Raw genomic sequence first — 17,885 nt, 5'->3', positions numbered from 1 at the left:
GGTTGAAGGAGGTGTACAGTTTGAAGTTGGAGAATGGTGAGTCTTCTGCAAGGGAACTGTCTTTCTCTGATTCTGAATTAAATCTGTGTCAGCCTAGTGTTCTTGCTCACCTTGTTTCCTAAGAGCATTCTGTAGCAGAACATTTTCAACATCAGTTTGTTCAGATCGATCCAGTGGGAAATACAGGTTTTAATTGTGTGAGCATCAAGGTATTCACAGTACTGATACCTCCAGTGGTTCTCTGGCACTGATATAGTTTCTTACTTAGCTGAGTTGCTTTATAATTTTCTTTATTATCAGCATGCCTTTGGAATTTTTTATATGTCCCATTTCAAGTAAGTACTAATGTCTCAATGCTTTCAAAATTATTTCTCCTGCTGTGAACTATTGTAGGGAACAGAGCAGTCTTGTCAGAAAAGAACCAGTTTTGCATATGCATAGTCACTGACCTTAGTTTTCTTTATTTTATCACATTTTGTTTTCTTGCATTTATATGCCATGTGAATTGAGAGGGTCAGGAGCAATTGTTTCAGTAGGTCCTCAGCATTGCAGATGTTTCAGAGATTCCCTTGAGTGAAATATTTCTATTTGTAAACGACTGGTTTTGTGTTACTACACAAAATATACAATTAAAATAGTCCATCAGCAAGTTGTGAGGCTGGAGTCAGTCTTGCCCTGTAGTTATCACACCAAGTGTGATGGAGGAATTGACCAGATTTGGGTTCCTGGGTCTTTAAGCCCATCTCTTCTTCTGAAGGCTCTGGGTGTTTGAGACCCATAAGGAAAACTTCATCTTCATCCTCTTAGGCACACACCCAAGGCAAGAACTCTCTTCCATTATTTCTTCATGAACTTCCAGTCTGGTTTTATTAGGTCCCCCAGCCCTGGGTGACCTTACAGATAGTTGCTCACAGTTTGCAAGTGGTAGGAGTTCAGGTGCAGCTGTTTGACTTTTTGAGGGGACTTTTTCTGGTGGTTGTGGTGAGAGGGAGGGTAGGCAGCCCTTGAGAGGTTTCTGCAAGCCTTCATATTCCTGAAATTTCTTCTCATACTTGCAGTGTTGTTTTTTTATTATACTTAATGTTATTACCATTCTGTAAAAACATTGCAACTGCTTTCTGGTAATTATAGGGGGAGTTGTACATTTTTAATGGAGTTTGATGTTTTTTCCATACAAATACACGGAGCGATTTTTTTCCTCAGGTTATGAACATTACTCTTACTTGAATCAATCCATTTCTACTGTTAAATATGTCAGCGTGTCTGTTTCAGCAAAGAAATGCCACCTTATGAAGCCATAAAATACAGTGAACTGAAAGCTGACACCTAATATACTTTTCATTGGAGACAGATGTTCGATGCAAAACTCATTCTTTCAGATTTCATAAAGGCAAATAGAACTCAAATAATCCAGTTTAGTGCACAATATGCAGTGACCAAACCTCTAATGCAGGTCAGCACTTCAAATAATATAAATAGATTGTTAAATAGCAGAAGATAACCAAATTTTTTTATATCTTTGTGAAAAACAAGAGATCATTAATTTTGTTTTAAGGGTTTTATAACATTCTGTTATTATGAAATGATGCATCTGTATAGCATAGGACAGAAGAGATATGTAGAATGTGTGTGGGGGGGTTGTTTGTGTTTGTGAAAAAATTTTGTGTTGCAAAAGAAAATAAAAATTTTTAGTCTGTTAAAGACACTTAAAATAAGTTAAAGATACTTAAAATGAATTTTTTAGAAGGGAAGGAGTGTATTATAAAGAGTAATACTCAAGCAGATTCTGAAGCATAGTTATTTTTAAAATTTAACTTTCTGGTGGCTTTAGAGCATTTTATAAAAATGCTGATGGGGCAAATGGGAAAATACGTAGGCTAGAATGGTGGCAAAGTCTTTTGAGATGCTGAGCTGTTCAGTTTTTTTTTGTGTCTGGGCTATTATAGTTTCATTCCTGGCTTCATTTGATCTGGAGATATGGCAAAAATATTATCAGTTAGGCATAAGCTAACTCTGCATGTCTGCAGTGCTGCTGCTGCTCTTTTGCCTGGAGAAGTCATTTATGCATACAGGAGCTATAAAGTGGGCTGCATGGCAAATAGAATCAAGTGGGAATAAAACAGGGAAATTCTTCATGTTAAAAAGATATTTCTGAAGTAAAATGTGTCAGAAAAAAAACAAGTTTAGCTCCAATGAAAACCAGAAGTGTGCTGTATCTGAAGATGGTTTGCTGCAACAATCTTTATCATTTTTGTCTTAACCTACCAAACTGAAAGAACTCACATTTTGGGTTTAGCCCAAAAGATACTTCAGCATCTCAAAGTTCTCAGACAAGGGCCTAGAGAAATCAGCTTTCCTATAGCATTTTTAAAATCTTACTGCTTTATAATGCTGCTGTCTTCAGTATTGTGACATGGAGTATCAGTGGTTACAATATATCAGCAAGAAGTTCAGTACTAATGCATATACTTCATTTTTGTTACTTTTGAATGTTATTTTTTCTTCTCTCTTCTTAGGAAAAAGATATGGGACAGCTTTTCCTGTTTTGTTTGCCCAAAACTTGCAGTGAACCTGTTCTAAACAGATTAATATTTTCAGTTTCCAGACATCTCATGGAAGCAGGAGTAGATATGGATGGGATGAAGAACCAGTCTCGCTTCAGTTTTTAAATATTCTTCTTTTTTCTTTTTTGGCACCCTAGACTATTGTTGCTAATGCATGCTGTGTAACAGCCTATGAAGAATGAGTTAGTAGTGTTATTTCATAAATGGCATATTTAAATACTGAAGGGGAAAAAAAATGCTGTCGTAATTGGAAGAACAAGGATTATTCCTTGATGTTCTCTGGATGGGAGTATAAGTTAAAAGGGCTGAAAAATACAGCAGCCTGTCAACACAGTGTTCAAAGTAAAGGGAAATTTTTTGGTAGAAATGTGAAAATGAAAAACCCTCAATAGGAAATGGGAATATTTTTACTGAAGATTGTGTTAAGATCCTGGAAGTTTAGTCTGGGGTGGTAAATAATTCCCTTCCCAGCTGGGGTCAGCATGCAATCTCCTCATGGCACAGGTGATCCCCTCTTCCAGGGGGATGTGATTTCATTGCTGTGTGAGCTTGTCTGCAGAAGAGAGGACAGCTCCTGGCAGCTGAAGTGCTGTCATGTAGCCTGATGTGAGAATTGATGTAGTTTATAAGCAGGGGATTTTAGGTTTGTTTTTTTATTGAAAATTTTGATCTGTGTGGCAAGTAGATGTATAACATGGAATTTTACTCTCTATTATTTTGTTATGTACCTAACTTTACTTCTGAAAAAGAACAGTCATAGGATCATTGCAGTCACTGTCTTCTCTACTTCTTGCAGGATCAAGTTTTAAGAGTCTACTAAAAATACACCACCCTTTCCTTTTTGAGATGATTTTCTACTTCTCTTACAAAATCAACTCTTAGCAATTCATGCTATAACTGCACATGCACACTGATGTAAACCATTTTCCTGCTGTACTCTCTCTTTTTAAAACATAAGTAAAGTGAAATACGCAGGGTTGGATATGCTGGAACTATTTTTCAAATATCACATGCCTTCCCAAAGAAAGCATGGGGTTTTTTTCATTATTTGCTGTATATCTGCCAGTAAAGTAGTATTGAGGTTATTCCTAAAATATTCAAAGTAATGCAAGTTTTTTAGTTAAAGTTTTTTAATTTTTTAAATTTTATTTCTCTTTTTACATAAATGCAGTCTATACCATTGCATGCTTTCTGCCATGCTAACTTTCTGTTTGATGTTCAGGTAGAGAAATAACAGCAGAAACCTTTATGGAGAAATTGGATAATGGTGCCTTGCTTTGCCGGCTAGCTGAGACCCTGCAGGAGAAATTTAAGGAAAACAGCTTTGATGCAAACAAGCCTGGCAAAGTAAGTGTTGGTCAACACTCTAGCATTTAATATCAGTCTCTGATGTATCCCACCATTTTGGTACTGAGGGTTTATTTTGAACAGTTAACAGGTTTTATATGTGGAGATTCTGCAAATGGGAGGGGAGGAAATTGCTCTGTGTAGAAAAATTGCAGTATGAAATGGATGGAAATAATGTTTATTTGGTATTTATTGAAGTATCTATGCAAAGCAGTTACTCAAAAAGTACTTGTGATATGTGGGCAGTAAGAATAAACCAGATCTAGCAGTGGGATGTGGTAGGCAATAGTAAAAATATGATCCTTGTGTTTATTTTCAAGGGGAATATTAAGGAGCTGTGGGAGGTGTCTTCTTTTCTAAGAACAGCTCTAGGGAGACCAATAATAAAACTCTACTGTTAGTTTTGGTGCCTTGAGTTTAAAGATCCTGTTCATGTACTGGGAGGGGTTTCTGTAAAGAGCTGAAGGAATTGTATGGAAAATGTGAAACTTAGAAAATACTTAGGAGTTTTGGAAGGATCCGTTTAAGGACTTGTTTGAAGGTTATTTGAACACAACCTTGTTTGAACATAACCTTGCTTTAATTTAAACTATTCTCATGGGAGAATCTTACTGGGAAACATTCAAGAGTGCAGCAGGTTTATTTATTGGAGAAGTAGAATCAAATGATTGACACATTAACACATTCAATGTGTAACTGTTCTTACATTTTTTGGTTGCATTCAGGTACATCTTCCTTGAAAGCTAAAACAGGCAAATAAAGAACAGGTAAAAAAGAGGCCAAGAACAGACATCACATAATGCATCTTCTGCTCTTGATGTTTCATAACTTGTCTGTAGCAGGAATTAGGGCGTGGCATAAATTTTGTCAGCTGGTCTGAGAACTGACAGCCTTGTGTCAGTTGCACCTGTGTAAGTTGTTTTTCTTGGTTCCAAGTTCATAATTGTTGTTGTAGAAGAAATTGTCTGCCATATTTCCTAGTTCAAATTGTAATCAGGTCTTCTTTAATAGGAGTATTGGGTGGCTTTGGAGTTCCTCTTCATAATGTGGTCTGGCTTGTCTTCACCCAAGTGTCGTGGTAGTTTTCAAGTGAGAAAACACACAGGGCAGTCTTTATGATTGAGCCTAGGAGCTAGCTAAGCAGAAGGAAAGATTACTTGTACTGTTTTTTTGTGTTCTAAGTTACATTAGAAGACAATTAGACATTTGCAGTCCCATATGGTCATTATTTGTGGTCATTATTTGGATTTATTGGTCTTTATTTATCGGGCCAGTACAACTGACAATGCATTTAAAGGAAAAAAAATCTACCTCACTGCTTTTTTCTTAATGTATGTTATTTCATGCTTAGTAAGAATTCAAAGAAATGGCAGAGTAATAGATTTGCATCATTGTATACTATTAGGGAGCTATTTGTCCTTTCAGATTTTAATTCCCTGTATAGCACTCTTGGGCAATAGGACAAGTCTTCACGGTGAGAAATCTGGCTTTGTGGTGCCAAGAGCATTTATGAGGAGATAATGCTGTATGAAATTTAGCACAGAAAGGATTCCACAATCTTCCCCTGAATCATTTTTATGCATTTTATTAATAGTAGATGTGGAGTTTTGAAGGCATTTGACCCTTGATCTGCACAGGATAACAGAATCATGTTCTTTCCCCAAGGTGCCCTGCTGGCTTCACTGGCAGCTGGGAGAAGCCACTGATTTCTGTGGAGTTCAGCCTCAGTCAAAATAGATAACTAACTTTTCTAACCATATATGTAACTTGGAATTTTTTTAGATAGAAGCAGCTGTATAATGATAATGACATAAAATGAGCCAGAAGGATCAGTTTGCCTGCTGCAGGAGTGAGGAAGTCATGATAAGGATATGTTTAATGGAGGGAGTGTGTGTCATCTTAACCAAGGCCTTCCACAAGCTTGAAGATCTGGTCTGCTTTCATAAGCAAAGCTTTACCTTCTGTGTGAACTTGTTCCTATGGAAAAGCTTCATATAATATTTAGGGTTTAGTTTTAGATGACAGATCCTGTTCTGATTGATGTGTTATACTGATAATGAATTCATTGTGAAGCTCTTTGGGGCTGTCTGGCCAGTTTAGCAACAATAGCAACAGATTTAAGAAGGCATTAAAAGCTTATATTACATGCACTGAGTCATCAGGTTTTTTGCCATAATTCCCTAAATTCATATTGCAGTACCCTACAAAATAGCAGAGGTTAAATCCTATTGCTTCTGGTTTAATAGCTTGTGCAATAAGTTTCAAGTCAATGTCAGTTTTGCAGTTGGTTTGTTAACTAAACTGTGTCATTCCCTTTCTTATTAATGAGCATTGACCTTCCTTCAGATTTCAGGAATCCTCTAGGCCAGCATCAGCTATTTTGAGTGTGGAGTAAATTGGGAAAACAGACGTCAAAAAAGTTCCCAAAATATTGTGTTTTCCAAATCTGGAAGGAAGATTGTCATGTTGATATCAACATGTCCTTTTTTGTCATGTGGAAACACTTGTGGATACTGGGGACATTTTCAAAATACACAGGAAACTACTGGTAATGTGACTTTGGGGATAGAGCTTTAAGAGGCTGAAAAGGAGATTAAATGGATTGTGATGAAGAAGTAGTCTACTTTCCTTAAGACTCAGAGGCAGGCAAAGAAGGCATAACTTTTTATGCATGAAGGAAATAATGGTGTTGCTTTTTGTGAGTGATTGGATAGATTAGGATTGTGTGTGGAAAGAGGGGCATGTGATAGAGCTGGCAAAATCAGGAATGGTGTGGTAAATGGTCAATTTCTGTACAAAAACTATGGGGCATTGAATGAAGCTGATGGAAGCCAAACAAGAAAAAGGGAGACCTTGTTTACATACAAATGGGAAAATTCTTGTCAAGGAGTCACCATGATATCTTCTGAAAAATCCCTTCGCTAGGATTTTCTCCTGGGAAGCTGAGAAGCCTCAGAGAGGAATGAAAACAATAATTACCTGTTTGCTGCTCCTGTGTTTGCTGCTCTGGAATGTTGCTTGGACATTGTTTACCAGCAGGTGAATGTTTGGTTGATTCCACATGAATTGTTTTAATGATCAATCACAGCCAGCTGTGCCAGACTCTCTGACTCAATCATGAGTTTTTATTATTCCTTCTTTTCTAGCCTTGTGATGTATTCCTTCTCTTTCTTTAGTATAGCATTCATTAATATAATATCATAAAATAGTAAATCAGCCTTCTGAGAACCTGGAGTCAAAATTCTCATCTCTGACCTCATCCTGGGGACCCTTACAAACACCACATCAAGGAATGTTTAAATTGAATAAATTTAAAAGTAAATACTGAATAAGGTATGGGAAGAGAGATCTTTTGGAAGGCTGAATACACAGAAACCCCACCCAGAGGAGGAAGTCCCTATAGCTGAAAAGTATTAGAACTTGAGAAAGCATGAGGGTCACCCATAGGTTCTGTGTGTTATTGTTTCTTGGGGATGAGTACCCTGCTGGCTGTGCCAGTGGACAAAGGGAAACTATCACAAGAGTCAAACTTCTAAGAAATTACTTTGAATTATATTTGGATTTTTTGTTTCTGTAGAAAGCCTTTTTAGGACTGAATCCCTGCATCTAAAAATGCCACCTGGGCCAAAGTCCACTTTGATACTAGTTTTTCAGGAGAGTGATGTGGAATTTAGAGTACAGGGGTTTGGCAGCCTCTGGTGCTGTTCAGGCAGTCTCTGCAGGTTGCTGTTGTGAGCCTAATGCCATAATAAGCACCTTAGATATCATAATGACTCTGGCTGCTTTGCTGTTTGAGTGCTTCATGTTCAGTAATAAGAATATTAAAAGCATTTCAGTTTCTAGAGAGGAAGCATTTAGAAATTCTTCATTTCAGAAGATGTTAGGTCCTAGGATTCTTTTGCAAATCCCAGAATGTGGCATTCATATTTTCTGGAAAAATCCCTTCGCCCAGGATTTTTCTTCTGGGAAGCTGAGAAGCTTCAGAGAAAATGGAAAACAATACTTATCTCATTTGCTTCTCCTGTGTTTGCTGCTTTGGAATGTGGCTGGAGATTGTTTACCCACAGGTGATTTTTTCATTGCATTCTGCTGTGAGTTGTTTTCACTCTTTGGCCAATCAGGGCCAAGCTGTGTCAGGACTCTGGAGAGAGTCACAAGTTTTCATTATTATCTTTTTAGCCTTCTGTTAGTGTCCTTTCTGTATTCTTTAGTATAGTTTAGTTTAGCATTCTTTTATATAATATAGTATCATAAAATAATAAATTAGCCTTCTGACCACATGAGTCAGATTCATCATTCCTTCCTGCATGGGGCACCCCACAAATACAATCCCAGGAGACAATGTTCTTCATTGTTAAGCAGCTAAACTATACTTCAAAACCTGATAATTCTGAAAGCATTGATGTTGTATCTGATCCTTTGCTACAAACAGACAAAATTTTTGAGTCTTAGATGAAAATGGATCTTTTAAACAGGGAAGTCAGTTTGACTATATAATGTATTTCCTAAGAAGTAATTTTTTTCCTCTTTCTGGAGATTTTTAGAGTCATCAATCTAATCATGTACATTTATAAAATGACAAGGAGATAATTGGCATCAATCTTAATAAATGCTCAAGATTTGTGTAGTAGTAAGTTGTTGAAACTACCTGTGCATGTGCTAATGGAGTACTGTCTTGAAACTACAGACTTATTGTTATAGCAGCAGCTTTTCCATGAGAGTAATTAATGTTCCACTAGGCCATTTTCTGATTTTCTCCCACTGACTTGCATTTCTTCTTCACAGTTTCCTGTCAGTATTTTACTTTTCCTGACAGATAGTTAATTTGAGAATTTCACAGCTGCACAAATAAATCCAGAGCATCAAGACATGTGCAGTATGCACAGAGCCCACATTTCATTTGTTTGGCTTAGTTCACTAAGACCAGTAAAAAAGATTTAAAAAATAAGCATAAACAAACTGTGTGAATTGTTGTTACCATTTTTGTTGGCAGGGCACAGTAGTGTGCCCACCATCCTGAGCTGCTGATATATTTACAAATACTCCACTTAAAACTATGTCTTCATGCAGCAGGTTGAAGGTCAATTATCTTTGAGAGTCATGTTATGCATTTTAAGAGTTACAATTAAAAGAATTATTCAGAATTAGATCTGGAATCTGGATCTTGCTCTTAGACCCCAGATGGCCAAAGTCTGATCTAATCAACATTGTGGTTTTATTTACACTGAAGGCTTCAGTTTCTCAAGATTATCTGTGTCCTGTAGGTGGGATGAATGTGTGGTGTTCTGTAAACTTGGTGCCTTGAACCTGTCTGCCCAGTGTAAAAAGCTTCATCTGCATCAGTGATGTCAGGTCCCCTCTGTAAGTTACAGATCTGACTCTCCAGTTGAGGATTTCATGAATAGGGCTGCATCCATTGTTAGGCTGTGAACAGATCCTTTGTGGTCTGGAGCAGCAATTTGCTTTTCTGGACTTATTTTGCAATACAAGCTCATGGAGCCAACTTCTAATCACATGCATGATGGATATGACTCTCAGTTACTTGGGAGGATTGAAAAACAACAGCATTGTTTTTTGTGTATTAATCTTTCTAGTGGCAGACTGATGTGGACGTGAGAGGGAAAGAATGATCTTGCAAAATGATTCACAAGTGCTGATCCATCTAGAAGGAATGATTTCCACAAGACTGTAAAGCTGCTTGTTAGAGGACTCTGTATGTTTCTCAGACATGTCAATAGCTTGCTCCTTCAGCTGGGTTGCTGCCAGGTTTTTTGCAGATATTGAAGGATTTGTCTTCAGTCGATCACATGCACAAACCTTCTGTGCCTCAGCAAATACTCCTGCTAATAATAAACTCAAGTTTATGCTTGCAGGAGGATTGCATGGTACAATAGAGTGGTGTTGCCCATCAGACTATGAAAGCAGATTTCTGAACAATCCCGGGATATTGTGTGTTTGTCTGCTTGGCATGTTCCAGGTGAATCCATTGAGGAACTACTTAAAAAGGTTTTAAATGCACATCAAGCCATGCACTGTGTTGGAAGCAGAGCTGTGCAATCCTGGAGGCAGCACCAAGACATCTGGATTGTTCTTCTCATTGATATTTGTCCTTGGGAAGGCATGGTTTGTTCCCTGGTTTGGCTGAAGAGCAGTGGGTGTGAACTGGCCTTGCTCTTTTCAGTGATTCTCCTGCATCCATCTCTCTCTGCTCCTGTTTAGCATTGCAGAAATAACAAGAATTTGCGTCACAAGCTAATTGTCAGGGAAAAAGCAGGCCAGATTTAAGTATTTAACTACTTGGTAGTCCAGCTTTGGAAAATATAATGATTCGGACTGCAAATCAGGTCATGAGGACCAAATTTTAATTTCCAGTAATATAATTTAACAGGAGAACACCAAGTTTTTTTCCCAGAGATTTTTAATTAACATTGACTTTGTATGGAATGCTAATACTTAAACACTTCATAACATTTATGTTAAACCTGGGTGTTTTCATAATGTTTTTGCCATTACTTCAATACATGTATCAAAGATAGGGATGGCATATTTTCTGAGAGAAATTTATGAAAAGCCATTTTTAGATTTGCTGGATTCTGCCTCTTCTATGAAATGCATTGTTATTGTCCTGTTATTTATTTCATTAATTATTTAAAGCAAACTAGAGACATCTTTGTAACAGATCTTTATATTTGGCTTTTTATTTAGACTACTAGGAATAATCTGGAAGAGAAATGTAACAGACTTGTGTGGAAATTACCTTATAACTTAAGAAAACAACATAATTTAGACCAACTGTCTTCAGTTTACAGTGCAGTTCTTAGGTCTAAGTTAGTGGTAGCAGTTCTCTGGGAATAATGAATAAGGAAGAGCTGCAGAATTTGATGCAATTACCAATAGTGACTCCTGAACCAAGAAAAGCCAAAATTTCTGAAGCAATGGGAACATAAGTAATTAGTGCAATGCAGAAGAAGAAAACAAAGTCCCTTTGAGGCACAGACATCAATTTATAGCTGCCATAATTATGCTTGTTTGTTTAAATAAATATTCAAATTTGTGTGTGTTTAGTAAATCAGCCCCAAAGGCTTCAAGGATGCAGTAAAGCTTTGCTCTTAACTTGAGGCTAATTTAAGGCTGATTTAGAAATTTTGTTGTATAGATAAAAGCTCCACCATGTTTTTCTAATCATGAAAGTTTTTGAGTTCCACACCTGCTTAGAATTCCCTGGGCTCTAGCAGTTTCCTTGTGGTTTTTAATGGGAAAACTTACAGAAATTCAGATTCTTTATCATAAAGACAAAGATGCATTTTTTTTCTCAAAAATTATCATCCAGGGCTTTGGAGCATCAGATTTACCTGCAGGGAGGTTCATGCTAAATTCTTCCTGAAGGGTCTTAGCATCTGCATGAAAATTCCATCTTTGTTAAGCATCTGAAAATTCAGAAAGCAAACAGAAAAAGCATCTCAAAAAATTCTGTATTTCTTTAGGCTGTCTAGATATTTCAGAGACTTTCTGGACACTTGCCTCATGGGAGTGCACAAGTGCACCATTTGGAACTAATCTTGCAGAAAAGGGGCTGGAAAACCCTCATCTTGTTTTGCACTCAGAGTGTCACAAAATGTGAGATTGATCATTGGGAGAAAACCAGGTGGAAGAGGAGGCATAATGGTAATATCCACCATTATCAAGGAATCTGAATAGCTTCTTACATTTCTTATTTAGACTGACAGTGAAAGGCTATTCACTACAATTCCATAGATCAAAGTAATATTTGTTATTTGACCACACTGTCAGTGAAAATGTGGAAACCTTCTTCCATAAGAAATTTTAGAACCTGTAATGTGTTTTGATGAACTTCAACCATTTAGTAAGAATTTTTTTGGAAGCATTTTCCTTAGCTTGGGTTCTTCTGGAATAATTAAGGGATAAAGTGATTTTGAAATTGCTATTACTAAAATTAGTTGCTTTTGCCAAAATTTAGTGAGTTTTGTGCTTTATTTTGAGAGAATCATGTCCCCTTTAGGAATGTGATGTTTGATAAAACAAAATTTGCTAATACATAAGATGCTTTTAAATATGTCCCATGAAAATCCACATGATTTACAGATTTCACCCTTTATATCTCATGGAAATACTTTCAGATCTCATGGAATAATTGGTGCTTATTGGCATGTTCATTCACAAGTCGTGCTGTGTGACAATGCCACACAGAAATGCAATTCTCCTGTTAATTGCAATCCTGCAATTTTTGTCTCATTTAATTGTAATAAAAATGAGGCAAATTCAGAAACTAGGATTCCTTTTGTCTCCTTCAACTACTCTTTGCTAATTCAGCTCTGACTTCTGAGGTTGTGATGGGGAAAAGCTCAGGGTCATCTACCAAACATAAGGTGTAATTGCCCTCTGAAAGAGCAACTGTGAGAATTGCCACATTCTGTTCTAATCAAATGCTTTTGAAGAAGCCCATTCTGAAATGCCAGTTTTGAAAATCCCCATCTAAATGTTCATTTTGAAAACAAGAGATCTGAGGGAAAAAACACATTTGTTGAATGTGGATGAACTACTGAACCCCTGTTTTCATGGATACTGTAGGGAGGTCTTTGCCATGGCTTACCCTGATGCCTCTCTCTTATTGTCTCTGTTTCTAAAATCTTAATACACTTAAAAAAAATGAATTGAAGTCTCTTTCTTAATGCTATCTCATTTTAGTCACTCTATTTAATGCAATTATAGCATTAGAAAAAATCAAACCACCGCTGATTTTTGCATTTGGCGTGCTAGCATTTTCAGAGAGTAGCAGTAATGGCTTTTAATTTTTGGTTTGCCAATTTGCAAACTCCATGCATGTCTGGAGTTTGCAAATTACTTCTTCAAGCTTTTGGAAGACTGTTGATAAAAGTGAACTTGTCAGTAGGCATGGATATGTTATAGATGTAGATGTCTACAAGTTTTAAAAGACAATTTATTGACCTCCCCTATTGTATTTTCAGGGAGGAATGATGGATCTGACTCCATGTGCTCAGAAGGCTAATTTATTACTTTATGATACTTTATTATATTAAAGAATGCTTACTAACTATACTAAAGAATACAGACAGGATACTTACAGAAGGCTAAAAAGATAATAATGAAAACTTGTGACTCTCTCCAGAGCCCTGACACAGCTTGGCCCTGATTGGCCAAAGAGTCAAAACAACTCACAGCAGAATGCAATGAAGCAGTCACCTGTGGGTGAACACTCTCCAAACACATTCCACATGAGCAAAGCACAGGAGAAGCAAATGAGATAATTATTGTTTTCCTTTTCTCTGAGGCTTCTCAGCTTCCCAGGAGAACAATCCTGGGCAAAGGAATTTTTTCCAGACTACATGGATGCTGCACTCCCCAAGTTTTGGACCAGAGTGGCCTAATCCCACCCTCAGTTGCACGGATGGAGTGGGAGGGAGCAGTGTCTGACACCTGCTGAGGTGGGCTCTGTTGTGATGCTCCATGAGCTGTGCTCTGCAGTGCAGGACTCCTGGCTGTGATCTCTGTGCTCCCCTGGGTGAGCCAGCCCCTGGAGGTGGCTCTGACAGACTTTGGGATTTGGCCTCGAGGTGTGGAAATGCACATAGCCTTAGACTACATTTAAATTACTTATTAGTCAACTAATGAAATGTGCTGTAGCTGGTGAATGAAGCTTCTGCCTTGCTGCTTTCTGACATTATTTATTTCTGGTATTCATTGTCTGTGGGTTGAATAGTCTCTTGTATTCCTTGGATTTCTGGCACACTGCTAGAAGTAAAAGCTACATTGTTTCTGTGAAACTAGTTTTTCATCACTGTTAACACTATCTTTTTTGAATAAGCAATCGTTGGCTTTTGTGTGATGAGTGTGTCTTGGACAGAGAACTTAAAATGAAAAAAGACATTAAAAAATGCTTAACTTTTAAAATTATATTGATAAATTAAGATTTTTTCCATATATGCTTACTCTTAAGAAGCTAACACTAATGCCACATGGAAGAATGTGTTCTACTTTGACACTTAATAATGTGGTTAAAGCATTAATTTAGCCCTGCAGTTATTTCAGTGTTGAAGTCTGTATATTTCTATAAGCCTTGACGATGTTAATTATTTTTATTGACATATTGTAAATACGTTAGGGATTCCAAAGTATTCACAAATGTTCCCTTAGAATCTAGAAAGTTGATAATGAGTGATGTTTGGCTTTTGATGATCTCTGTGGTTATTATATAGGGTAAAAGTCTGGTCAACACATCATCTGTAAACTTGAAATGCAATTTCTTATTCCTATTCCATTAAAATGACATGATATGACAATGTAAATACTGTGTTTCACTGAAGGACAATGTTTTACTGCTTGTTAAATGAATTGCTTAGGGGTGATTGCTTTGTTGTATGTTCAAAGTTATTTTTCATCAGTTTAGAAGTTGTTCTTAGTTCTAAGTCTGTGAAAAAGTTTGGCTTTGTTTTTGTCTCCTAAGCCTTCAGAACTTCCGTGTTGACTTTTTGTATTCTAAATTTGCCCTGGGGTTTAAATTCTATTTCGCAGTTTTAGGAAGGCTGAGGGGTTTATATTTCTTTTCTTAATTGTTTATTTTAGTGAGAAGTGTTTAATTTTAAATTCTATTTCCATATTCAGTTTTACATGTGCATTTAGCACATTCTTTTGACTGTTGGTCCAGTTGATTAAGAATACTTGAGCAAAATGAGGAAAGAATTGAAGGAGGAAAATGATTGGTACTGGCCACAGAGCTAAGTGTAAAGGCAAATGGTAGAAAGTTTTGAAATAATACATGTTCTATCTAGCTGATATAATCACATTTAAGTAGGAATTTATGATCATATGACACTGAATGGCCTAGCAAGACACCAGAGCAGTTAGTACTGCATAGCCTAATTTCCCCCCCCAAACCCCCATTTTGGTTAATGTAGGTCATCAGGAGATAAAAGCAAATTTTTCCTGTGAGTACCTAGTGACTGTAACCCTCTTTCATAGCAGACACATGGCTCATAATTTTCTTTTTATTCAAGCATAAGTGATAGTTCAAAATGTCCTGAAATCATCTGTTCAAAGAGGGAAATATGATGAACAATCTTCAAAATATGGGTCAAGTCTAAGTCTGCCATAAGTAAATGGGGATTTTAGCATGTGTTGGTGAACTCATTTTGAAAAAGCAGTACAAAAAATCCATTTTTCCATGTGATTTCAGAGCATCCATGTAAGAGAGTCCCTTTTGGATTTAGAAGTGAACCTGACAGCATTTTTCCAGGATTGCATCATATGTTTCACTCTCACTTTCACATCCTGTATTAAACCACATGCATGCACGTCAACAAGACAAGATTGTAAAAGGAGTGTGACTGGGGAATTGTTTTCCTGATACTTGATAGGAGTAATTGCAGCCACTGCTGCTTCAAAGCAACTGTGGTCATACTATACTATGTCAACAAAAGTCAGTTTTGCCATGTGGAAACCTAATTATTTCAGAATGATCTGTTAGAAAGCACTTTTGAAATAGTCAGGCCATTTATACAACTCGGTAAAAAATATTTGTGCATGAAACCTTTCTTGAATAAAAGCTTTCATGTGTTATGGTTTGAGCAGTACAGTGACAGTTTTGGAAATATTAAAAAAAGTAGACTTCTGTTTAAGAGGTGGTAGGAAAATTTAGTGGGTGATTAGAAAATATGAGTATTTCCCTATAATTTGTGTGATAAACCTGGTAGGGCTATTGCTGAATAGAAAAGAGGGCGGGGTTTTTTTGCTGTTCTCTTCAGCAAGACCCTGATACTATGGGAAAGGGGATGAAATTTATATATTTTAGTGAAATCATGCAATGTCAGGGATATTTGTCTGTGTAGTATTTGCTCCAGAAAACGACTCGAAGCTTTTTTGGTCATTAAATTGTGTAGCTGTTGTTCACAACAATGTCTTTGTTTTTACATGTGGCTGGTTGTCACTTCTGAGCTGTTCAGGACATCTGTCAATCCAACATTTTTTCTGTCACTATGAAATTAAGAATATCTCATATTTGCTTAGTTAGGTGTGATGTTCTGTACCTAGACTCTTACTGTTTGCTGTAAGTACCTTTTACTACCAGAAATGTGCTTTTGAAAGACACTGTGAAGGAATGCTGTAAGTTCCATGAATGTCTAAGCTTCATAGTGAAGCTGGGTCAAATGATGTGTTTAGAAGTTTTAGTTGTCAAGGCATAGAATTTTAATTTATGTGTATGAAATTTCAGGTGATTACTGACACATCAACCATCTGTTCTGAATTGCTCTTCTTGAAAGAAATTCTAGGTTCAGTCCCTGCAATATACACAAACCAAAAGATACAAAACATTTAGAACCAGATTTATCCATGTGCTGTTAGTCCTGGGGAGCAGCAGTGACCCAAGGGTCTCTAGGGGGGGTTTCTGTATTCCTGCCAGGCACTGCAATGCCTTCCCAGTGGCTCCCTGGGAGAGAGGCAGTGCAGGCTCTCCTGGCTGTCTCCTCACTCCTGGCTGCTCTGCTCCTGCTGAGGGCTCTGTGCTGCCACACAGCAGCTCCTGCTCTCCAGGACCGTGCTGGAGGCTCAGGGCCAAGGAGAGCAGATGGGCTGTGCCCACACTGAGCCTGAATCCCCACTGGATGCCAGATGGCAGCCACCAGGCACGCACACAAGAATTTCTTTGTTGTGTTGTTTACTCTGGGTTTTTTTGTTGTTGTTCTGAGGTTTTTTGTTGTTCAATAGTTCTAAGGAAATCTAAGTGGTTTATTACAGACTTCCAGAGCAGTGTTCAGTATCCTTAGCAGGATTTCAAAGAATATAGGCTATTTGTTATGGTTGTCTCAGGACAAAGCAGATGAAGGTACAGAACTATCTAGAGCTGTGTGGAAGCAAACAAACCCACTATGATGTCACTAGCCCTTCTGAGCTGTTCCTGGCATTAGAAACAGATTTTTTTTTTCTTGGAGAAGACTCACTTGTTTTCTGCAAAGGTAAGCCTGAGAACACGGACACTGTGGAAAAATCCAGAGATGGGAACTGAAGAGGGAACTGAGAGGTGACATGATTTGACACTGCAGGTCTGCTCTTACACATACATTAATTATAGAGTTTTCTCCTTTCCCTTCTCTCTGAAGTTCTCATGCACAATTCTGCCAGTGCCAGGAATACTGGAGCTGGCTTCTTGGCATCTTGTTCCTGTCACAATGCTGTTCATCCATAATAGATCATCCAGAATTTGTGCTTTTAATTTGACATAATAAATCAAAAATCACAAAGGGTAGAGTAGTGTCAGATATCATTTATTTGTCCCCTTATGTTGACTTTTAGATCAGTTGATTCAACATCCCTGGATCACTTCAGATAATCTGGTCCAAGCAGAGATTATATGGGAAAAGAATTTCATTCTGTTTGATTTTCTTATTTTTAAACCAATTTAGAGCTGCTGATAATTTGATTCAGTGAGAATATGACCAAGTATGATGTATTTACAGTGGATGTTTTATGTAACTGGATTGATAGAGGGCTATGAAATGTCACCTCTTTGGACCTACTGACAAGATGGAGTTAATGATAAAGTACCAAGTATTTCTGATTCCACTGAAGCACTAAAACACACAGATTAATTGTCAAGACTTGAGGGAATCAAAATACCTTAATAATTGTGACCAGCCTCCCTGGGACCCTGACCTGCACCCTCTGCCCATGGCCCAGAACCTCCCTTTTGGCTCAGCCCCTCTTCTTGCCAGAGCTGTGTTGTGAGCAGACCATCTCTAGCCTGCCTGCCTGCTGGGTTTCATGGCTGGGGCAGTGGAACTCAGCCTGGTTTCATGGTTAGCTCAGTGGAACCCAGCCTGGTTTCCTGGCTGGGGCAGTGAAACCCAGTCTGGTTTCATGGCCAGGGCAGTAGAGCCTAGCCTGGTTTCATGGCCAGGGCAGTAGAGCCTAGCCTGGTTTCATGGTTAGGTCAGTGGAACC

General features: G+C 37.7%; 1 protein-coding gene across 1 annotated transcript in view; it reads left to right on the top strand.

The window, feature by feature from the left end:
- The window catches only part of GAS2 (growth arrest specific 2), a 90,697-nt gene that overhangs the window by 15,370 nt on the left and 57,442 nt on the right, over window positions 1-17,885 (top strand). Inside the window, exon 3 of the mRNA XM_059848291.1 lies at window positions 3,787-3,911. Within this exon, the coding sequence (XP_059704274.1) occupies window positions 3,787-3,911 (125 nt within the window). The remainder of the gene's footprint in view (window positions 1-3,786; window positions 3,912-17,885) is intronic.

This window comes from Haemorhous mexicanus, chromosome 6 (assembly GCF_027477595.1).
Source record: "Haemorhous mexicanus isolate bHaeMex1 chromosome 6, bHaeMex1.pri, whole genome shotgun sequence".
Taxonomy (NCBI): domain Eukaryota; kingdom Metazoa; phylum Chordata; class Aves; order Passeriformes; family Fringillidae; genus Haemorhous; species Haemorhous mexicanus.
The sequence above is the reverse complement of the archived record's forward strand: the minus strand, read 5'-3'. Positions and strand labels throughout refer to the sequence as shown.